This window comes from Ochlerotatus camptorhynchus, unplaced genomic scaffold (genome assembly GCF_037179485.1).
Source record: "Ochlerotatus camptorhynchus isolate MF236.1 unplaced genomic scaffold, CSIRO-AGI_Acam_v1.1 ptg000193l, whole genome shotgun sequence".
NCBI classification, from domain to species: domain Eukaryota; kingdom Metazoa; phylum Arthropoda; class Insecta; order Diptera; family Culicidae; genus Ochlerotatus; species Ochlerotatus camptorhynchus.
The window spans coordinates 8,095,421-8,119,693 of NW_027040683.1; the positions used below are offsets into that span (position 1 = coordinate 8,095,421).

Consider the following 24,273-nt stretch of genomic DNA (forward strand, 5'->3'; position numbering starts at 1 on the left):
ATGTTGATATTCGTATGTGATAGTTATCAAATAAATCTTCTAGACATTTGTGAAAATGTCGTATCTCTGATATTTTACCTAGACGGAATCAGGAAGTTAAGTCCTCTGGATGTTTTAAAGAGTTCAGGTTGATGAAGTTTTATTCTGATATATCCAGCTGATCGTGGTTTTTAATGAAGGCTTCACTAACTTTACACAAATTTGTATCAGTGCTTTCTGAATAATATTAGATTTCTAACCATCTCTTATTCATAAAGATAAGTCTAGTGAAATCACGCATTGGACAAAAGCAATGACGCACCGTTAACTGAATTCAAAAGAAAACCGTAGCAATCAAAATCAGTAGTTGTCAAAAATGGAAAAGCACTCACCTTATTAAGCAACGCACAGAACAGAATGTTTTCATTGTCAACATTTTCAACAGTAGGACCTCAAAATATCAGGTAAAAATCTTAATTTCTATAGCAAAAAATTTCGCTTGTCTGCTTCAATATCAAAAAGCCTATGGAAGTCTCAATATCAACATGTCTTCTAAAATCTTCACAAGACATGAAATGTCTTCAAAATGTCTGCAGGAAAAAAATGACTTTACAGAATTTCAAACGTCTACAAAATGAAGACATGTTCATGTCATCAAATCCTGCGTCCCTGGAGTGTAAAATACATTGACCATAACCATTTAACCATAACCATTGCACTTTTAGTTGAGCTCGGTTCGAAATCCTGCTGACAAACTCACAAACTATTTGAATATGCATAAGAAAGGCACCGGTAGGTGGATTTATCACTGTTTTTTACAATAAGAATAAATTACTGGATGTGCATTGAGGTGACTTCAGCAGGATTTTTTCGCTGCATCTAATTGATTGAGACAAAATAAGTAGGCATATTCTTAATTGTTTACAATGCTCCCCACCATCATCTCACAGGAGAACACACATACATTCACACAAACTGTGTACGCTTAAATTCGGGAGACTTCTACGTCCTGCAAGTAGCGAACCCTGTTTTAAAGTCGTCTAAAACTGTCAATTTGAAACATTCCTCTTGAAACCACCTGCATACATCTTTGGGCAACGGCTATTTTCAGAAGAGCACATCAACTCGTGACTCATCCATTTAGGTACCTACTACGCATATAAACATGTACCCATGTACACTTTATTTGCCCAGCGAGGTGTGCCCCTTCACATGACACTAACACACCCGTGTTCGATCGCTCATTAGCTCGTTCATTCGATTATGCCATCCATCATAGCTTCTGCAGACGGGTGTCGCTTGCTTTCACCCACCCCATTACCCGCCTCTTACGTATTGCGGATGCTTCATTATGTGACGAACGCACGGTCGTTTGTTTTCGATTTATGCATTCCATGCACATTCTCGCCGGAGGAAAGTTTGAATGAACATAAACAAAATCTGTCTGGTTGGTAGGTGAGTTCATGCTGCTTTTTCGTTTCGTTCAAGTTGGCAGCCCGATAGTTATTTCATCTGTATGGCAGTACTAAGCTTAAGCATTCATTTTGGTTATTTAGCTAGAAGAGTGTGTTCACTCAATCAACAGAGTGCAGCGCTGGAGGAACCATCATCGTCAAGTCAAGTCAAGTCAAGTGTCTTGTCTGGAGGTATTTTTGTCCGGTTTTTATCACAGGTTGCAGTGCCTTAACGATGTCCTCGACCATCGAAAAGAACGAATATCCGAAGGCTTCAAGTGAGTATGTCGGGCGGAGGTGGTAGAAGTTTGTGCAATGTGGACATTTTTGAATTAGACACCTCCGCCTAGTTTTGCTGTTGATGTTGTTGTTTTTGTTGCTCTACGCGGGGCGGCGGTGAATCAAGCATACACACCCACCTACCTGGTTGTGTACGGTCGATACACTGCGTAGCGATGGTTTCGAACTATCCCTATTGAATGTTCTCTATTGCAGATGCTTTGGTAGCCGGAGCCATCCTATCCTATGTCGCATCGATATTCCTGATGATGAGCTTTTGCTCGCCGTATTGGATCGAATCCTACGATGAATCGTTCAGTTCGTTTAAAAACATGGGTCTATGGGAGTATTGCTTTAAGGATTTCAGCTATCCGTACTACCAATTTCCGAAACTGTTCAACGGGTGCCATCACATCTTTAGCGAGGTCAGTTAGGCATGGGATGAGCCTGGTTAGGAACGATGAATGCAACTGGAATTTTGTTTTGCAGGAATACTATGTCATTCGGGAGTACCTGCTGCCCGGTTGGTTGATGGTGGTTCAGGCATTCGTGACGCTATCGTTCCTGTGCACATTCGGTTCGTTGGTGATTATGGCCTGTGAACTGGTGAGATGGCCCCTGAAGATGGTGCTGCGCTACGAGTGGATGCTGACATCGGTTTCGTTCGTGGGAATCGCTTCCTCGTGTGAGTAGTTACGTTTAGGTTTGAATCGTTGAATAGAGACTTGCAGCAGGTCTTTAAGGGGCTGTTTTGGTTAATTGTATGCGAGCTTAAAAGTGTTTCAAGGAAACATCCATCGCACATTGGGTCGTGTCGATTCCTACCAATTGCATAATTAGCAAGGCACGTACAATTATCTTTTCCACAGTATATGAAGAAAATAACTCACTCAGTATATGGGAAAGCAGCTTTAGTAAAAAGCATGTCAATCCGTACTCCTGGAGTGTATATAACAGCCATTCCTGATCATATTAGCAGAAGATAGTACCGTGCCGATTCAAATTTCGGACACTTAAACTCGAATTTCGGACACTTTTAAAAGTTGATTATCTCGGTTGAATATGATCCACATGTCTTGTAAATTTTAAATTTTTTTTGACTAGTGCCCTCCACGATCATCTAACATTATTACTTTGTTTCTAACTGGATGTAATATTTAATTAAAAATGAAAGTGTCCGAAATATAAGACTGTCCGAAATATGAATCAGAACGGTACATCAATTGAGCTTAATATAAGAAAGTTCAGAGCTAGGAGGAAATTTTATACCTATATCAACTTGAAGCTTTAGTGCGATAATTTATCAGCTAAGGAAAGTTCTAATGAGGATAGATTAATAGTTCCGCTAGAGTACGGAAGTGTGAAAATTGAACGCTCATAACTCTGAAAATCGTAACTTTCACGTACGAAGTAACCACACACTTTGATTGAATGTAATAACTCAAGGCGGAAGTAACCGTCAACAATGCTGATGATGGTACATCACGCAACACCACCCTACTGCTTCTCTCTGAGATGATTACGTTGGTCATGACGAGAGAAGCATATCAATAGTTGGATAATGAAGAATTGCATTACAGTTATCCCTCGAAGAACGCGTTGCACCCACCGCTTTTTCTCGGTGGGGTTTCAACCAGTCGGTCTGATTTTTTGTATGTGAGTAGTGCCAATTGACTTCTCGACGCAAGATCTCACTGATACAACCTAGCTAGGGTAGCCATGCAAAATCGATTTGTTTATTACAGCTTTCCTCCGAAGAACGCGTTACCCACTGAGTTCTACCCACCGCTTTGCCTCGGTGGGTTTTCAACCAAGCGCTCTGATTTTCTGCGAGTGACTAGTTCTCCATTGGCACTACTTACATGCAAAAAATCAGACCAACTGGTTGAAACCCCGCCGATAAAACGCGGTGGGTGCAACTCAGTGGGTAACGCGTTCTTCGGCAAAAAAATAGAGCGCTTGGTTGAAAACCCACCGAGACAAAGCGGTGGGTAGAACTCAGTGGGTAACACGTTCTTCGGGGGAGAGCTGTATAACACACCATCGCCTGGAAATGCTTTCGACAACATGGGGCTTTAGGCAGTGATAAACATCGCAAGAACTATTCCACAGCCACAGACAGTATATGAGCAAGTAAAACACGCACTCTTTTGCCTGTGCATTTGAGGACATACCTCAAATTCCCTCATCCATGAATGTATGAGCTAGGTAAAAGAATATGTGTTTGATTAGTGTTGTCGCATTAATGGCCCTTCGCTTAATTTCAACTTCTGTTCATTTTTCACACTGCAGTACTTTTACGGAGCTATCAAGCTTCAAAACTTTCTTTAGCTAATAAATTATCACACTAAAGCTTCATGTTGATAAAAGCATAGCATTTCCTCACATCTATGAAAATCGTTAGAGCTTAACGTACGAAGTAACAAGATATTTTGATTGAATATTTCGGTTGCCAGTTATACTATTGTCATACCTAGATTTGGTATTCACAGGATATTTTATCTTGCTCCAAGCACTCAACTTTCGGTTATGCAATCGCACCTCCAAACTTTCAGCGAAATCATTTATAGTAAATAAGTGCATTTTCTGAACAGAATAACTTTATGTTTTCGTTTTTGTTTTTCTATGTACTCCTGGAGTACGTTTTTTTTTGCTTTTGAAAAATGTGTCGATTTTTCCCAAATCCTTAATTTAAATCATTTTCCCCCATATACTGAGAAACTGAGTTTGCCATGAAACATTTTATATCAAGATCTTGGGTGTCTACCACCTGAAAAAAAAACCTGAAAATCTCTGTATAACTGGGATTTTTCGGGGAATGTTACTTTTCCTGGAAAAAACATGGAATTCACAGGAAATTCCATCATTACTCAAGGAATTTTTAAATTCTCCTGCCTAACGGATTTTTAAGAAAATAATGAATCAATTTAAATATTTCATAACATTTTAAAATGCTATTAACTGTACCTTTCTCCGTATTTTCTTATTCTTAATGAGCTTAATAATGCTGGATTTATTTTAAGTTCATAGATTTTAAGCTTAAACAATTACTCCAAAACATGGACTAAACTTGAAAGAAATTTTTGGAAATCTTCAACAGAGATTCAAGATGTCGGACATGGAACATTTTGCAAGAACCCAGATTTGAAAAAAATATCAGTTTCATTTCTGAATTTTATGAGAATATTCATGGAATTTTAGGGATAACTTGAAAGGAATTTGGAGTGGAATTCCAAAGAAGTTCTGGGAAGAATTTTGAGGGATATTTTAAGTGAAATTTAAGGGCAAGTTAGTTTTGAGGAACTTAAAGTGTCAGGTTTGGTTAGGTTTAGTTAGTTCTGAATAGAGTTCTAACCGAATGCTGAATGTTATTCAAAGGAAATTTTGTAACGAGGTCCGGAGAATCATCATGGTAATTTCACGATAATTTTAAGGAGAATTCAAAGAAATGTATAGAAGTATAGAAAGGGAATTCGATGCACAATTTCATTACACTTTTCGTATGCTAAGGAGGAAAACGATTAAATGTCCCTCCCCATGGACATGGAGGTTGACGGTACTGAAGCAAAGGGTTATGTTTAATTTCTTTATATTTGCAACGATGATGATTTCCTATAGTGACACATATCACCTTCTTAATGCTTCAGTATGCCTCAAAAGATTAATTCTTGGTTGTTAATAGAACTTCCTTGATGAAATCGGCTGCTTCATGCAGACTGAGCAATTCTGATTATAGTATCAGATTTGTTCTGTATACAGAGGAACTGGGAGGGCTTATTAGAAACTTCTCACCAATAAAGTAATGATCTTCTAATAAATTTTGCATATCATTTTATTAATATTTTATTTTATTGAAGCATATTATTTTTTTACAGTCAATCAGCTTTAGCATACGATACAAGAGATTTAATATTACTTGCTCGTTTTTGCGTTAAATAATTAATATTTATTTTACTTGTAATTACCTTTGAAAGTTTTTTTTTTTCAAGTTTTTTTTTGTGATCTGAAAATTTTCCCAGTTTGGTTAGAAGTTTCGAAGCTAACGCATGTCCACAGGCCCAATAGAAAGATAGGCGGAAAAAGTGTATCATGAAGAATGGTTGCATGCACTTGCTATAGATGAGTGATTTTCGGAGTTTTGAATTCGTTAGATGTTGTAATGGAGATTTGTGCTGTTGGATGCGTGAGGAGATTGGAGGGCGGGTGTTTGACGCATAGAGCCTGTCAATTTCGCTTTCAGAGTGTCGCAGTCAGCGGTTTTATGATTCGTGAACGCTCGCGATTCATAGAATCGTTGATTGTGACTGCAAGTGGATTTGGCGGGTTTTGTGTGTCGGACGCTTGCTTTTTGGCCTCTTCTTGTGTCTAACATGTGCAGAGTATCATTATAACGTCTAATGGTTTTGATATTCCTGGTGGCGTGAAATATATTTGTGAGAATATTTTTTTGAGATTTTAGCAGTCACGTTTTGTTTGTAGTTTATATTTTATTTATTTTATGTAATTATCGTAAATAATAGTTATTCAATAATAGATAGTTCATCCATATATTCGTACTTTGACGCGAAGTGCTGTGGATTATAAGATGCTCGATGACCCTCGAGGGATCGATTTTGCTTACTGAGCAGAAAATCATGGATTTAACCCCATGCTCTTCCACAGCACAATAAATCGCCACCATAATTTGTATATTTGATATTGAACATTAACCTCGGAAACTATTTGCATATCAAGCGAAAACGTAGTCCTGTATTGTCGCGAAGTGTTATGGTTCTGAGATGCTCGATGACCCTGGAGGGATCGTTTTTGCTTACTGAGCAGAAAATTATGGGTTTAATCCCAAGCTCTCCGTCATGACTCTTAAAATTCATTATCACTAAACAAAATTAATATGTTCTTTCGATAGCCGGCTATCGAGAGATTAAATAAACAACAAATAAACAATACATACTTTTGGTTGCATCGCCAACTTGAGGTGAATCCTAACCGAATACCCTACCCAACCCTCCAACTCCGTAGCACTTATGAGGGTGTCGCTAAGTCGGTGGCCTCTCGTTAAGTAAGTACTACATCAACATTTCCTTCCCTATCCCTAGTTATGGTAAAGATGGGCGTGGCCGGGAATAGCGACAGTCATGCTTCTGTTACTCTTGTTTAGATTGGAACCAATGTTTACTCCTCAGCATTATTCCTGAAAGTAGTCTAACTGAGAATTTCAGAAGAGACGTGAGTGTCGCTAGTATCCAATCTACGAAGTATATCATAACAACGCTAACGCTAACGCTAACGCTAAGGAGGAAAACGATTAAATGTGAGAAGAATTCCAGGGGAGCTTTGGAGCAGAATTTGTTTATTGTATGTTGAAAAATTCAACTGACCATTAATAAATTAATAAAACTTAAACTAAATAGTTACGGTCAACGGTACGGAAAAGGCCAAGTAACCGATGACGAAACATTCGGAACAAGTTTTTCTCGAACCAATTGTTACAATTGGATTACAAAATGGCGTCTAGCATCGAATTTACAGCCTCTACAACGTCGTCCCCCTTACGGAAATACCCATATTGTAGAGTATTTGACATTTTTTCTTGAAGTGTTGGTTGCCATCTTGGATTCCAAAATGACGTCTGGCATCAATTTCCGGGCTCTACACGTCATCCCCTTTCCGAAAATACCTACACGCAAACCAAAAATCTATTACAATGAATGTTAGTTCAGTTTCCTATCATCCTCTGTTCATAAACATCGCAACGAATGTTAGAAATTGACCATGCAGGCGATGTAATGGTTTTTAGTCTTTTTTTATTTCGTGTTCTATGTACGCTTTCAACTATACCAGTAAGCTTGTAGAACGACGCACACACTTGCCTCGAATCTCTCCAGCAGAAAAAGCATACAAAGTCGAGTATGCGAGAAAATGACCGCCTTATGTTTGCTTTTAGGCTATCCATATTCAGAAGCATGGAGAGAGCAGTGGAGAAAGCACAGGTCTGATAATCGCAACGTTCGTGGTTCGAGTGCAGTCGGCAATCTGTTTCCTATTTTTTTCGACATAACTAATTTACCTCACTAATACACTCTACATTTTTCGGTCTCCAATTTTCTTGCATTGGTCCGCAGCTAGGTATATCGCATCCTCGATTCATGCGGTCTCCACTAACATCCTCTGATGATGAATCCCACATAATTGTAAGCGAATCTTACATCCTCCGGTTGGGTGTATATTGTAGCGTATTTGACAGTTTTTCTTGAACTGATGGCCGCCATCTTGGATTTCAAAATGGCGTCTGGCATCGATTTCCAGACTCTACACGTCGTTACCTTTCCGAAAATACCCATATTGTAGGGAATTTGACAGTTTTTCTTGAATCAATGACCGCCATCTTGGATTTCAAAATGGTGTCTGGCATCGATTTCCAGACTCTACACGTCGTTCCTTTTACGAAAATACCCATATTGTAGGGTATTTGACAGTTTTTCTTGAATCAATGACCGCCATCTTGGATTTCAAAATGGCGTCTGGCATCGATTTCCAGACTTAACACGTCGTTCCCTTTCCGAAAATACCCATATTGTAGGGTATTTGACAGTTTTTCTTGAATCAATGACCGCCATCTTGGATTTTAAAATGGCGTCCGAAATCGATTTACAGCCTCTCTACACGTCATCCCTATTCCGTTTCGTGTCCTCACATTGCACAGCAACATCTTATATGGACAAGCTTTCTAGACATAATATATTAAGGAAGTTCATGTGCACACTAGCACCGCGTAGTGAGAGAGTTCTTAAATAATATGACCACCATCCGAAAGGAATTGGTCACCTGAACAACTTTGCTCAAGACAGCAACGTTCTATATGGCCAGGTTCTCGATATACAGTTTATATAGGAAGTTCAAGTGCACACTAGCGCTGCGTAGTGAGATAGTTCTGAACTAATATGAACACCATACAAAAGGACATGATCACCTGAACAACTTTGCTTAAGACAGTAACCTTCTATATGGCCAGGATTTTGAGATACAGCTTATATAATATGGCCACCATCCGAAAAGACTTGGTCACTTGAACAACTTTGCTCAAGACAGTAACTTTCTATATATGGCTATGATCATGAAATATTCTATGTTGGACCTATGATACATACATTATAGCCCCCGTCATAAGTAACATAAAAGTGAAGCGCCTCTAGCGGCGTAGTTCCAAAGGAAACCTGAATCCAATAACACCCAGTACAACAACTTTGTCGAAGACAGTATAGCTCTATATATTGAAACAAATGAGATAATCCACCACAGCCCCTATTAATGAAAATCCCATAAGCTGTGGGTATCCTTATTCGCGGTTTCTTATTCCCGCCCTTGTTACCCCGGCAATAAGGATTCCTGACTGTACATATTTAGCTGAGCCAGCAGTGTTGGACAGTAAATGTCACCCGTAAGCAGCTTTCCAACGAACATAGCTTGAACGACCGTCTGTCTCACCTCTAATGGTTCGATTCCCAAGAGACGGCAACGCTCCTCGTACGGTGGCAAGTTCGTTGTGTCACGCCAGTTGAGGAAATGAAGAGCATATCTCACAAACTTGCGTTGAACGGATTCCATTCTAGTGATCCAGCTAGCATGGAAAGGGCACCAAACAACTAAACTTGACTCCAAAAAGGATCGCACAAGCGAGCAGTAGAGTGGCATAGTGGGTCATGGAACTCGTCGGCAATTGTCGATTAGCTCTGGAGATGATGTCATTGTAGTGGGGTCTGAAAGTGAGTCTGCAGTCCAAGGAAACGGCGAGATCCTTAATGAGCTCTACACCAGCAAGACAGCGTCCGTAGCGAACATAGTCAAACATGATTGGTTCGATTTTTCGGTGATAGGAAATAATGTTACATTTTTCGATGCTTAGACTCATCAAATTTCTTGACCACCAGTCAGCAAAAATATCTAACTTATTCTGGAGATCCCAACAGTCCGAGAGACTTTTAATAATTTTGTAGATTTTCACGGCATCCTGATGGTATCAGCAAGGCGACGTCGTTTAAAAAGATCGAAAACAGTCCTAGGTTACTGCCTTACGGAACTCCCGAGTTGTTTGAGAAAACATCCGATTCCGACGCGTAAAATCCTCACCCGTACATAGCGATTCACCAAGTAAATTCTAAACCAATCCACAGCCGTTGACGAGACGCCAAGTATATCCAGATTGGCAAGCAACATATTATGGTCCACCGTGTCAAATGCAGCATCGACTTGCCATCCTGAATCCATGCATCGCAAACAGTTAGAAGTAAACTGCACCAGGTTCGTGGACACGGAGCGCTTCGGTTATGCAACACGCGAACAGAGCATCATTTATGATAATCTCGAACAGATTTGAGCAGGCACACAGAGAGGTGATTCCACGATAATTTGCGACATTCCGTTTATCTCCTTTTTCGTAGACTGGGAACAGATAAGAAAGTTTCCAGCGGCAGGGAAACTCACATTGCTGTGCCGAGAGATCGAATAGCCTCGCAAGTGGAAGGCAGAAATAGGCTACACAACGTTTTAGAACTGATGACGGAATGCCGTCCGGTCCGGCATCGAACAAGAGCTTCACAATGTCTCCTGAAATGTGTGGAATATCGAAGCTAAACACATCACATAGCATCCGGCACTTGTGTCGGCGAAGCGGAGAAATCGTGGAACACTTGCTTGAAATGACGAGCAAACAAGTTGCCTTTTTCTCTTTTGCTATTAGCCGAGTCACTCTCGAGAAACATGGAACAAGGCAACCCGGATTCCTTCCGTTTGGAGTTGACAAACGTCCAAAAACTTTTCGGATTCGTGCGAAGGTTCGCTTCCGTGCGTTTCACTTGTCGATTATAGAGAAAACGATTGTAATTTCGATAACTACGACTCGCAAAATTGAACAGTCGTTTGTAGTACTGCGAGCGAGAGTTATACCCCGCACTCATACATCTAGTTTTCACTGGAAATCCTATGTATGAGTGCTCATTGCAAGACAGCATATATTACGTGATATAGGCTGTAATGTGAACGGGGTATTACAATACTTTCGAAGTACGGTAGAGCGTTTACGTTTTAGCTCACGTAGGCGTGAGCAGGCATGGAAAATCATTTGCAATCATTTCGTACATTCATTGACATTCATTTGCCTTTAACTTTTTTCATCAACAGAATTCCGTAAAACAATGTATGAAGCTTTTGTAGGTTATATAATCAACTACAAATTTTGTCAATAACTCAAATCTGTATATCTTATGCATGATGAACTAGAGAGAGCAGAACATGTTATTGCTTTTCGGTGAATGTAATTTACATTCACTCAAAAACAATGGTGAGTTCAGTTTGCTCTCGTTCATCATGCATAAGAGATACAGATTTGAATTGTTGACAAAAGTTGTAGCTAACTGTAAAACCTACGAAAGCTTCATACATTACTTTACGGAATTTTGTTGATGAAAAAAGTTAGAGACAAATGAATGTAAATGAATGTACGAAATGAATGTAAATGAGTTATACATGTTATAGCGCTATCTTGATGGTGGTTTCTGTGTTGCAATTATTTGACAACCGTTATAACATGTTATAACTGCTCAGTCTGGCCAGCGTTTTAGACCATGGAGGCTTTTGCGGGGCTCGTCGTGCTGAGACAATGCGGAAAATATCATCTTCCCGTGCAGTACTGAAAAAATCCACAGCATCATTAACGCTAGCGGCTGTTTCGATAAATTGTCAATCAATTTCCGCAAGCGCATTGTTCAATGCAACATAATCAGTAACGATATCTTTAGAGAAGTCCCGAATATCGGGAAAGTTCAAAGATCTTCAATAGAATTTTCACACAACTTTGTACATTTCAGGAAAATGTTGAAAACTTCATCGAAGATCTAGAGAAGTTTTAGGAGAACTTCATAGTAGATCTGACGAGAACTTAGTTCTGAGGAGAACTTCAGAGTAGTTCTGAGGAGAAGTTCAAAGTAATTCTGAAAAGAGATTCAGATTAGTTCTGAGCAATGTTGCAAATTTTCGCATCAATGAAAGCTCAGTACCAGTATTTGAGAGATACAACTCACAATGTTCATTTTCCAACCAGGCTCTCACTACGAATAGGACAGAGGCAATAACAAAAATATTCCGACTCAACTCAGCTGGAGAACAGACAAATGCTGAGAATGTGTTCATCTGACCAGACTTGCTCTCTCTCAGTCATTGAGCTTATAAGCTATAGTCGTTCTGATTCACCATGCATCTAACTCGAGGTCTGAGTCAGAGTGTGTTGATAGAGATAAATTGAGTCAGAGTGAGTCTATCTGTTCGTTGAAGCAGTTGTACCTGGGACGTTGATAAAGGGGCAAGGGAAATAAAACAACTTATTAGTAAGCGTGCAAAGGGACTATTGAACCTGAAAATAGATTCAGTGTCACTTCGGGGTCGCCACATTTTTGCAATAAACACACAATGCATAGATGAGAATGAGAATGTTGAAATTATTCATTTGGGTAAGTACAGAAATAATTATTTTTAAAACTGAAAAAGAAATATAAAATAATCTATTGTGATTTGCATTACAAATTATGTAATGTATGTGGGGAAAGGGTGATTTTTCGTTACTTATTATTACATAGGGGGCGGGGAATATAGGGACAGATGGAACAAGAGTGCCACAGAAACGAAAACTATTTTTAAATAAACTTTCGGAGATTGAAATGCCAAAATTATGCTCGATTTTTTTTAAAACTTGTTTATTAATGTAGGAGTGGCATTCTTGCTCTATAAAGGTTTGATCTTGATGTTCGAATTAATCAATTATAAATAATTGACTATTCGAAACAAAATAACCATAACGAAATAAAATATAAATAAATGATACACGAAGGCGTTGATTTCTCAATATTTTCAATACTTTGTCATACTTTTTTTCATAACTCTGATTCATAGACATTTTCTTTAACAAACAATACCGCATTCAAGTTAATGGCATCAAGTTAGTTCAAATAAGTTCTGAGGAAACCTTCAGAGTAGTTTTGAAGAGAATTTCAGGGAGTTTCTGAGAAATCCAGTGAAGTTCCATTGGCCTCAGGAAAATGTCGGGAAATTTATGAAACTCCTCGGGAGCACCCGGAACATGCTCCGTTCGAAAAAACAGTATAAATTTCTGTTCAATATGATGCACATAAATGGAGCGTCAAATATCATATACGTTTACATTATATATCATGTAAAGTTCTGATACATTTCATGCAATGTAGCAAATATTGTGTACAAAAGCTCATCTTTGTAAACAACATTGTTTGCAAGTTGCTCGGTTGCGTGAAATGAAATACAAGTCTACGTGAATTAATGTTTACATCACAATTAAAATTCAGAATTTTTATCAGTGTACTTATAGCTGTTTGGACGGTTGGGACAAGCTCTTATTGCATATCCATTAACGCTTCTATGCAGCTGATATCCTGCTGTTTAGTTGTGCGTGAACTTGAAAGGCGCTTCTTCAACCTTTTCATGGTTATCCAATAATCACTACACAGCATTCTCTTGAAGCAAGGTTAAATATTATTTACGCTTTTGTTGTTGGAGGAATTGATTGAGTTTATTTTGCTGTGAGAATCAAATTAATCGAAATTAGTTATAAGCACACCACCAAATTATTTACCCTGCACCGGAACCTGGAATCAAACTCCCGTATTGGCAAACCTTGACACCAACTTCGCTACTGCCGTAAACAAATATATATGACTTTCTACAATAATACCGTTGAGTAGAGGCTTTATAATAGTTCACATGAATTATTTTTTTCGACTTGTTACTTCAGCTTTGTAAAGAAGCAGAGTAAATGCTGTAAAACTGCACACGTCTAAAAATAAACTTAGATGACTGTAAAAATGCTTCCAAAGCAGCTCTAACACTGTTGATCAGCTGAGTACAGGTTGTTTAGTAGTTGAAAAAGCACTTTTGATGTGTATGTTATTCAGCAAGAGTGGTTGGTTGTAATATAAGCCATCAAATGAGTAATATATTCACTTTATTAGCTTTGTTTTGCAGCTACAAGTTGAAAGTTCATTAATATTTGCGTAGTAGTACCATTGGCGGCTGCTGTTATTCAGTGCGACTGGCAAATTGAATTATGGTTGTGAAAAAGTTGAGTAAACGCTCTCTAAAACTATTTGGCTAGCTTCTGCCTGTAGATGTATCTGCAGATTTTTTCAGCTACTTTACAGCACAACGCTGGAAAAGTTGGCTTATTAAGCTGAAAATGTTACTTGGGTTATATCTCACAGCAATCTCATCGACAACATACGTCGACAGGAATTTTACCAGTGCGGCTGATAGAAAAGTCAATAGAGAGGCATAACTTTTATGCCCTGTTCAAATATGGACGGTTCTTTGAAGCTTCCAGTCATGTGTGATTGGAAAATACAAAAATCCTCGACCACTGAAGAACCTAAAGGATCTTTCTGTCTACTAAAGAGAATTCAAAAATGCGTGGATGAGTTTTTGAGCAATTCGTCCCGATAGTTACTGATTTTTTTTTTTTTAAGCTAGGCCATCCTGTGAGAGCTGTTCTCGTATTAGATAACTGTTCGGCTCATTATAGAACAAAGGAGTTGCGAACAGATGACGGAGCCATATTTTGAAAAATTTTGCCATCCAGTTTCACCGCTGTAGTCCAACCGATGGGTCAGCATGTTATTCAGATGGTGAAGGCTCGTTACAAGAAGATCATGACAAACGAGATTCTGGGAAGAGGGGTTGATTTTCACGATAACGTCAAACGCATCAACATGAAAGACGCCATGTTTTGGATTGCCCAAGCATGGGAAGCTGTTCCGGAATCTGCCATTCAGAAGTCCTGGAAAATATTGCATACGGAGACACCGGGTGATGATGAGGACGAATTGCCATTGTCCGTATTGCAAGAAAGGCTGAGGGACACAATTAATAATATTAACCAGCTGGAAACAATTGACGAAGAAAACGCAAAGTTCAAGATCCTGAAGGATGATGAAATCGTTGAGAAAATACTCAACCCATCAGTTGATGACTTCTCTTACACAACGAACCAAGATCATGAGGATAGCCTTCAGCTTTCTACATCGTTGTATCCTGGAGATGAAAATGTTAACGTTTTTGATGAAGCTGCTTTGAATGGAGGTTGGCCGCTTAACACTCAGTTTTTTCTGCGTAAAATGAGACAAGACATCTTAGACAACAACATAGTAACTAGAAAGACGACTAGTGAAAGAGTGAATATTTGTGCAAGAAAAATATGAAATTTCTTAAGAAAGGCTGTTTTGCACTTCTAGGTGAACAATATTACCAAAATATGCTATATTTTCTCATAATTTATCAAAATAATGCAAAATTAACTGTGTTTCTCAATTTAAAAATCATGCTTCAATATAAGATACAATTCGATATAACATACATTCGTGACCTCCCTTAGCTCATTCGGTAAAGGCGCAGCTGCAAAGCAAGACCATGCTGGAGGTGGCTGGGTTCAATTCCCGGTCCGGTCTAGGAATTTTTCGGGTTGGAAAATTTCTCGCTGGGCATAGAAGTATGATTGGACTTGCCACACAATTATACCAATGCAAGAATGGTACAGGCATCGAAAGCTCTCAATTTAATAACTGTGGAAGTGCATCTAGAACACTAAGTTGAGAGCACGCAATAAGCTAATATGCGATATGCAATAAGCTTGAAATGCGAAGAAGAAGAAGAAGATACATTCATGAAATCAAAATATATGTTATATAGAAGTTTACCTTACCTGGAAATTTTACGTTTAAAGTCCAGGAAAAATCTGGAAAATTCAAATAAGTAGACACTCTACATCTACCAAGCTAGAGAATGTTTTAAAATGTGGATGCTTACAAGGAGGGTTTTTTGGCAGCTTTCCACCTTTTGTCCCTTTGCTAGTTATGCAATTCGAAAAAATCGATTTGTTCTTACTGAATAGTGAATACCAATAACAAGTCCGGAGGGCTTAAGGCGGGCGTTCCGGGAAATTTTCTCAAAGTCCAAGGGTTGTGTTCATAGAAATAGAGGAACGAGTATCCTGAAATTTTAAGGTACAAGCCGAGCTTTTAGGAATGCAAATTTTAGGTAGGGGAATTTACGTATTCTCGGCAACCTAAGCAGCGACCTTCTTTCTATAGCCTTTTTCTCTATGGAACGCACACATATGCAGTATTGGTTTGTTTACAATCTTTTGCTGCCAGCTGCTCTAACAATTTCAGTCGAAAGAATTGTCAAAAACTATTTTGAAACGCTTTTACAAAGCTCCAATCTTCTCTAGTGAGAGCGAGTATTGTCGGCAACCAGTTTTTCTTCGGCAACCGTTCCATTTGAACTGCATGTAAATCTGCTGTTCTATTATCGGCAACTCGAAATCAGCTACAATTTATAGTGCGTGTGTTTCATTTCAAGAAAACCCTGCTAGATTGCTTTTTCTCAGTGGTAAAAATATAGTCAAATTGAAGCTGAAAGCATAAAGAATCGTTTGCATGCATTCAGCGAAGTGTTTTCGTAAGAAAATCCAGTGAAAATAGTGTTTCAATTTGGGTTGCCGAAAATAGTCTGTCATGCCGAAGCCGTCATTTCCCCTAGCTTTAATTAAAAAAATACCCAAATAACTTCATCGTTTTTTCCCTTTCAGCATTCTTCATGTTCCTGTCGGTGGCCATCTTCGGGGGAAACGCCTACCGCCGCGATTGGCTCATGTACCCCAAGTTCAACGTTCTGTCCTGGTCGTACGCCATGGCCGTGATTTCCTTCATGATTCTCGCCATGGCAGCCCTGCTGCTCTACAAGGAAGCCAAAAAGTCCTACGAACTGCGTCGTGAAGCCAAGAACCTGGTGATGCAGATGCAAATGCATGAACCCGGCTATCACCCGTCGCACCATGCCAGCCGAAGTCTGCACAGCGGTGGCTACATATAAATGCCCTACTTCCGGCTCTTATCGGCTCTTTATTTTATGTAACTTTATCATCGTAGAATGTTTCGTCCTATAGATGTGCTTCAAATCAAGCTCACGGAATAAGCAGCACAATCCATCACGCGCCGAATCAGTTCTAGCAGTTTGTAGCAAATCCAATAAGAAAACCTCAACGAACTAATCGTCAAACAATACCTTACTACCATTATCAGCAGGTCCACGCACAAAGGACATAAAACAATGCACTAAATGTGGCCTTATAAGAACACACATACCAACCAACACGTATACACAAAGCACGCAAGCAAACACTGACGTCACTAAAAGGATGTCCTTTTTAATGTTCGCTTGACGTAAACATCGAAATTTATGACTTCTAACTTTCAAAGACCATTCGATGGGATAGTAAAGCCCGGTAGAAATGAATTTCGAATTTTTCTAATTAGTGCATAAAGACATTTTACGACGACGATGGTTCTCATTAACGTACTTTTTACTTTGACCACACGTTCTTCCAATTTCAACCTTTATTTTGTGTATCTACCTGGTATTGTAGTTTAGAACGTATCGACCGCCCGTTCTGTAGTCTACCTAGCTTTAGCGAATGTCAAGTGCAAAAACGTATTCTCGAATCAATTCCATTTATACTTAGTTGTTAAGGTTCAACACTGTTGACGAAACTCGTTTGAAAGTTTAATTAGCTCTATCGGAAAAAAAGACAATTCTTAAACTGTAAGAATCTCAGTTCAATACTTTGCCGTCCAATTAGTTTATTTTTTATACGACCAATAAATAGCATGTAATCCTCGGTTAGAATTTGTTTGTAACTTTTGGAAACAATTTTTACAACCACAATATACAGCACGTTAGTGTTAAGGAAGCTGCTACTGCGGAGTAGCTTTTGTATCACTTTTTTAATGTAACGAATCATATACAACTTACAAGTGTAACGAAAATAAATGTTGTAGTGAAAATAGTGTTTGATTATTTTTAACTATAAGAGAATCTCCAAATCGTTCGACATTGCGACATCAGAAGATAAAAATAAGGAAAATCTGGTAAAAACTTGAGACTTCACCTTATCGATCACCGAAACTACTTTGCTTTCCAAATGTTTCTAAATGTGTGTTTCCAGTTAATTTGATTTACACGAAAGAAATCAAGGTAGGAATTTAAAAAAGTGCCAAGTAACATTTCTTGTCGTCTTGATTTAATTCAATTCTAAAAATAAAATTAGTTTTCAAAAGTATTCAATTCCCAAAAATTTGATTTTTTCAAACATTCGAGGCTAACGGCGCCGGTGGTGTAGTGGTAATGGTGATTACCTCTCACCCCAGCAGGCCTGGGTTCAATCCCAGTCGGCGCCGTCGGGATGTTCTGAGGCATAACATCTCTGATCAACGGAAGTAAAGCCGTTGGTCCCCGTTTCATGAGTTGATGGGTCGATAGGTAGGGTCCAGGTGTGGGAGCTGCCTTCCTGGCGCGTCGGTAGCATTGGTGCTCAGCACGGAAAACAAGATCGACGGAAAACAAACCAAAGGAAAAAAAAAAAAAAAACATTCCAGGTATTAAATTTTGCAATTTCTCATTTCCAAAATTCCAGATTAAAAAAAAAAAGTTGGAAATTATGAATGTTTTTGTTTATCTCAGAATCACTTCTCCTTCCAATTATTACTTATTGAATTTGTTTTCTGCTACTGCTACTGCTACTGCTACTGCTACTGCTACTGCTACTGCTACTGCTACTGCTACCTCACCTCAATACCCTTAAACAACCCAATTTTTCGGGATGGAAAATTTCTCGACTTCCCTGGGCATATAGTATGATTGGAATTACCACACAAAAAAAATGCGAAAATGGTACAGGGATCGAAAGCTCTCAATTAATAACTGTGGAAGTGCATCTAGAACACTAAGTTGAGAGCACACAATAAGCTAATATGCGATGAGCAATAAAGCTTGAAGTGCGGAGAAAAAGAAAGAACTCCCGGGCTTCTCCTTACAATCTCATACCCAGTGTTGGCAAAATCAGAAATCAATTGATATTTTGCCGCTCTCATGCGCTCGCAATATTACGCGCTCCTTTGATATTGCGAGACTATTCACAATGTGCAAAAATCAAGCTGAGAGTTGACTCGACGCAAAAATGATTCCATTGTACATCGTTTTTTTAGAAAGAGAAAGCATAGTTTGCTATCTCTTTTCAATCTTCACCGATGGCAGACGCGAAGGGACTGCTGAAAGCCGTTATGGAAGTTTCGGTTGCATTCGGGTGTAAAGCAAAAATCATTAAACTCAATCTCACCACGGTTTGGTGAGATTTGCAGTTGGTGAGTTTCTGTGAGCTTGATATTCCGAGCTGCGATATCACAGCTTGCAATATCAACCGCAGTAGTTTGCTTGTTGATTTTTGTCTACGAAAATCAAGCGTGATCTTGGGTGATGATGAGATTTGATTTTTTGATATTTTCCCAACACTGCTCATACCGGTAGTCATTCGAGGAGACTTCAATGCTTGGGCAGTGTAGTGGGTAAGCAGATGTTCCAATGCAAGCGGGCACAGTCTGCTGGAAGCTCTGGCAAAGCTTGAAGTTATGCTGTCCAACTAAGGCAGCAGCAGCACTTTTCGCAGAGATGGCCGGGAATCCATTAGCGACGTCACTTTCAGCAGTTCGCCTCTGGTGGCAAACATGAATTGGAGAGTGTTCGAAGGGTATACCCATACCGACCATCAGGCGATCCGATATGGCATTGGACAATGGCATACCGTGGGGATAGGGGCCCCGCGGATCTGAATGCGGACGAGCTGACAGAAACGTTAGTGAGAGCATGTGGCACGACCATGCCGAGGAAACTGGAGCCAAATAACATACGACGTCCAGCTTACTGGTGGAATGAGCCACTATAATGAGCCTTGCTCGCTAGAACAGCAAAAACAGAAGCAGATAGAGAGGAACGAAGAGGACTGTTCCGAGTGGCCTGGCCCGCACTTAAACGAGAGATAAAGCAGAGCAGTCAAACTGTTTTAAGGAGGCTGTGTCGAGACGCCGATGCCAACCCCTGGGGCGACGCATACCGAGTCATGATAGTGAAGATCAGAAGTCCAACGATGCCCACTGAAATGTGCCCAGAAAAGCTGAAAATCATCGTGGAAGGACTTTTCCCGAAGCACGACTCAACGACCTGGCCGCCTACACCGTACGGAGAGGGAGATGGACATACCTTAGAAATCACCAACGAGGAACTCGTAGCAATGGCAAAAGTATTGAAGACAAAGAGAGCTCCCGGTCCGGTTGGAATCCCCAACGTAGCGTTGAAAGCGGCGATCCAGGCGTCCCCGGACATGTTCAGTTCTCTGATAGGTGGAAGGCACAAAAGCTTGTGCTGCGGCCAAAACCAGGAAAACAGTCCTATATGCCTGCTGGGTACACTCGGAAAGCTCTTGGAGAGGATCATTCTAAACAGACTGACGAAATGCACGGAGAGTGAGCGTGGATTGTCGGGGAGGCAGTTTGGATTCCAGAAAGGGAGATCAACGGTGGATGCAATTCGGATAGTGGTCGAGAGAGCCGAGAAGGCATCCAAACAAAAGCGGAGAGGAGATCGATATTGCGCCGTGATAACGATCGACGTCAAGAATGCGTTCAACAGCGCCAGCTGGGAGGCCATCGCCGAAGCGGTGCAGGATCCTGAGGAGTTATTTACAGAACCGGGTTCTGGCCTACGAGACAGACATGGGACAGAGATCGATTAGGATCACAGCGGGAGTTCCACAAGGCTCCATACTTGGTCCAAAGCTCAGGAACGGGATGTACAACGGCGTGGTAACGCTGAAGCTGCCCAAAGGAGTTGAGATAGTTGGCTTTGCGGACGACGTCGTCTTGACGGTAACAGGCGAGTCGCTGGAAGAGGTGGAAGTGTTGGCGACCGAGGCGATCGACATGATTGGTAACTGGATGCAAGGAGCAAAGCTGCAGATAGTCCACCACAAAACGGAAGTGCTATTGGTCAGTAACTGTAAAGCGGTACAGTTATGGTTGAAATACCTGGAAGTGATGATCGATGACCGGCTAAGCTTCAACAGCCACGTCGAATATGCCTGTGAGAAGGCTTCGAAGGTCATCAACGCGATAGCTACAATCATGCCGAACAACTCTGTTCCCAGCAGCAGCAAGAGGTGTCTTCTGGCCAGTGTGTCGTCGTCGATACTGAGGTATGGAGGTCCAGCCTGGGTTCCAGCGCTGGAAACGAAGCAGAACCAAAGGAAAGTGAGTGCGTACAGAACCATCTCGTCGGAAGCACAATGCGTTATCGCCGGCATCGGCATCACCCTGGCGGAGGACAGCGAGTGCTACAGGCGGAGAGAAGCCGGAAAAATAACACGGAGAAGTCAACTTTCACCAACCGCAGTTCCTGTCTGGCCATAGCTGCTTCAGGAAATACCTGCATCGGTTCGGACACGCAGCGTCACCCCTCTGTCCGGAGTGTGGCAACGTCGATTAAACGCCGGAACATGTGGTCTTCGACTGTCCAAGGTTCGAGGCAGTGCGAAGGGAGATGCCCGTCCTTAACTTGGAGAATGTCGTCGATGAAATGTGTCGAGAGAAGGGCACTTGAAATGCCGTCAACAGAGCAGTCACTGCAGCGTAAATGGAGAGAAGAGCAGCGATATAGCAACGCCAGCTAGTGCTGAGAGTATGAGAAATGCATGAGCACAGCCAACCCCCGAAGTAGTGGCTTCACCGGGGTGCCGGGGGGATCCAGACAGAGAAGCGAGTAAGGAAAGGGTTTTAGTGGAGCTGCACTAGGCAGCTAGTGGATACCACACCGTGCCAACTTCACTACAGGCCAGGCTTTTAAAGTTTTCCTAAACCTTATTATACAGAAAAAAAAATAAATAAATGCAAACCTCGGACTAACTAACTTGTAAGATCACGGAGTTCGATATAAAATCAAGATTAAAGCAACAAATTTAACTTTAATTCTAATCGAATGGAACGAACTCCAAACTCGTATGATTGTGCCCCTGTTGAAAACTAGATACTATTTGAATTTCTTTCTACATTTTTTATTTGAAATGTAGTTAGTTTTGGTTAAACCCATTTGGTGGAAATTTATTATTTACTCGTAGTTTATACGGATAAGAGTTTTTCGGTGTTTTTTTTTAAATTTATCATAAACACATAGGGGAAATGGCTCTAATGTTGGCCTTTGAATCTAAGATCGGGCCAATCGCTAAAAATCTGCAATTTATCAATTTTATCGCGTCATTGGGACGGTACTAATGGATATTTTTGGTCGCTATTGAAAATTTAGTCGATTGCTGTATGGGCCCAAATAAGGGGCATTTAGGCCGACATTACATTCATTTTCCCTACATAAAATAACATAAATTTTATTTAATGTTGTAAACCATCCACACTATCCTGGAGTGTTGATTTTTGATAAAAGAACTAAATCACCAGTCTGATTTCGAAAATACTCAGAAGCCACCATCTTGGATTTTAAGATGAAGTCGGACATCGATTTCCGGTCAGTATACGTCATCTTAATTCCAAAAATACCCATATAGAAGGGTATTTGATAGTATTCCCTAGTGTTCATATAACCAGAAGCCGCCATATTGAATTTCAAGATGGACCACGATTTCTGGTCTCTATACGATATCCCGATTCCAAAAATGCCCACATTGAAGGGTATTTCACAGTATTTCTCAGTTTCTATTTAACTAAAACCCGCCATCTTGGATTTCAAGTTGGCATTGGACCATTGGACTTTTTTCTTAGTGTGCCGCAAGTGTGCTGCAGGTGTGCTGATTGTACCGGTCATACAGCAAGCTGCGATTCTTTTTAAAATGTAAAATACGAACATAATGATATAGGGGAAATGGATGTAACGTCGGACTAAATGCCCCTAATTTGGGCCCATACATAAATTCAGCAATCGACTAAATTTTCAATAGCGACCAAAAATATCCATAAGTACCATCCCAATGACGCGTTCGTCTAGATAAAATTGATAAATAGCAGATTTTTAGCGATGGGTTCAATCTTAGAGCCATTTCCCCTACTTGGCAATCCGATAATTTTGACAGCTTGAATGTTTTGGTTTGCAATCACAAGGATATCATCGGTATAGTGACAACCAAGGAGGAATGCTGGCGAGGTGAGCCGTGAGCGGTTTCAGCAAATTAAAGGCAGACCAGATACCCAGCATTTCGAGATGTGAAACGCAACTGTTTATCAGCGGCCGGAAAGTGTTGGAACCGGTGGGGAACATTGTAGGAGACTGAATATAGATTGTAATGAGTATGACTTCTGTAGTTTTGTGCAAGTTGCTCCATCATTTGAATTACGGGTACTTTTGGGTCTGATTAACTGCCCCTTTCTCTAGAGCCCTCGCTAGAACCTACATTGCTGTGAATTGCTGGTCTGGTTTCCTGTGGTATATTCAATTAGGGGATGTTTCTGAAATATATAGTCAAACAGCACGTAATATTGTGAACAACTTCAATGACAGCTGCCCAGCTGTGCTCCCATTTTATTTAATGAACAATCCAATGCCTACGAGATTGTGGCACACCTGCGGCCCACTGTGCTGAGTGACTTACCCGTTGCATTGAACATTGATTTCAGGACTCTTAGCGTCACCCCGATTCCAAAAATACTCATATTGAAGGGTATTTGACAGTATCTCCCAGTTTCTATGTAACCAGAAGCCACCATCTTGGATTTCCAGAACACCCATATTGAAGGGAATTTGTCAGACTTGAAGGGCAATCAAATATTATCGAAGTTAGTCAGGTAAGGAGTAATTAAAACATATTTTTTTCAATATTGGCATACTCAAAATATCAAAGTTCAGAATATGCAGTTGATGAACAAACCCATTGATTACATTTCAAGATAATGCATTTTTTATATAGTTGTAAATTTTATCATGAGTAAGTAGCACACTCGTAGCACACATTGGTTTATAACTTGTACTAAATATACATAAACGAGATTTGACTAGGTACCCCTCGGTACCCAAAGCTCAAATTTTTAGGAGTACTATTTTATAAGGTGATCTTCCAAATACAATCAGTTTTCGACTACATCAGGGCCCGCCTACCCTATTTTTGAGCCATTGAATATGACGTCACAAAAACGCATGATGGGCTACATTTAACATTGACTATTTCGACTCGAGATTTGACTAGATACACCTGGAAACCCAGCACTGAACTTTTCAGGAGTACTATTTTATAATGTAATTTTCGAAATTCAATCGGTTTTAAACCCTGCCAGGGGCCGCCTACCATCTTTTCGGGCCGTTCAATATGGTGTCACAAAACCGTCCGATGGGCTGTATATAATATTGACATTTTCGAATCGAGATTTGGCTAGGTACCCCTCAGTACCCAACGCTGAAATTTTCAGAAGTACTATTTTATAAGGTAATCTTCAAAATACAACCAGTTTTAGACCCCGCCAGGGCCCGCCCACCCTCTTTTCGAGCCGTTGAATATGACGTCACAAAAACGCTTGATGGGCTGTATATCACATGGATGTCAATGAAAAGCATTGGTGTATTCAGCAAAGTTGTATATTTTAATGATGCCAACAATTTCTTAGAA

General features: G+C 40.2%; 2 protein-coding genes across 2 annotated transcripts in view; one reads left to right on the forward strand and one right to left on the reverse strand.

Annotated features, from left to right (window-relative positions):
• The window catches only part of LOC135702533 (uncharacterized), a 92,684-nt gene that overhangs the window by 63,745 nt on the left and 4,666 nt on the right, over positions 1–24,273 (reverse strand). The window lies entirely within an intron of this gene.
• pck (Claudin superfamily protein pickel) lies at positions 1,574–17,634 on the forward strand. The gene is made up of 4 exons (XM_065223618.1): positions 1,574–1,711; positions 1,929–2,137; positions 2,202–2,397; positions 16,375–17,634. Exons 1-4 carry the CDS (start codon positions 1,669–1,671, stop codon positions 16,656–16,658), a joined length of 732 nt encoding a protein of 243 aa, XP_065079690.1. The 5' UTR covers positions 1,574–1,668; the 3' UTR covers positions 16,659–17,634.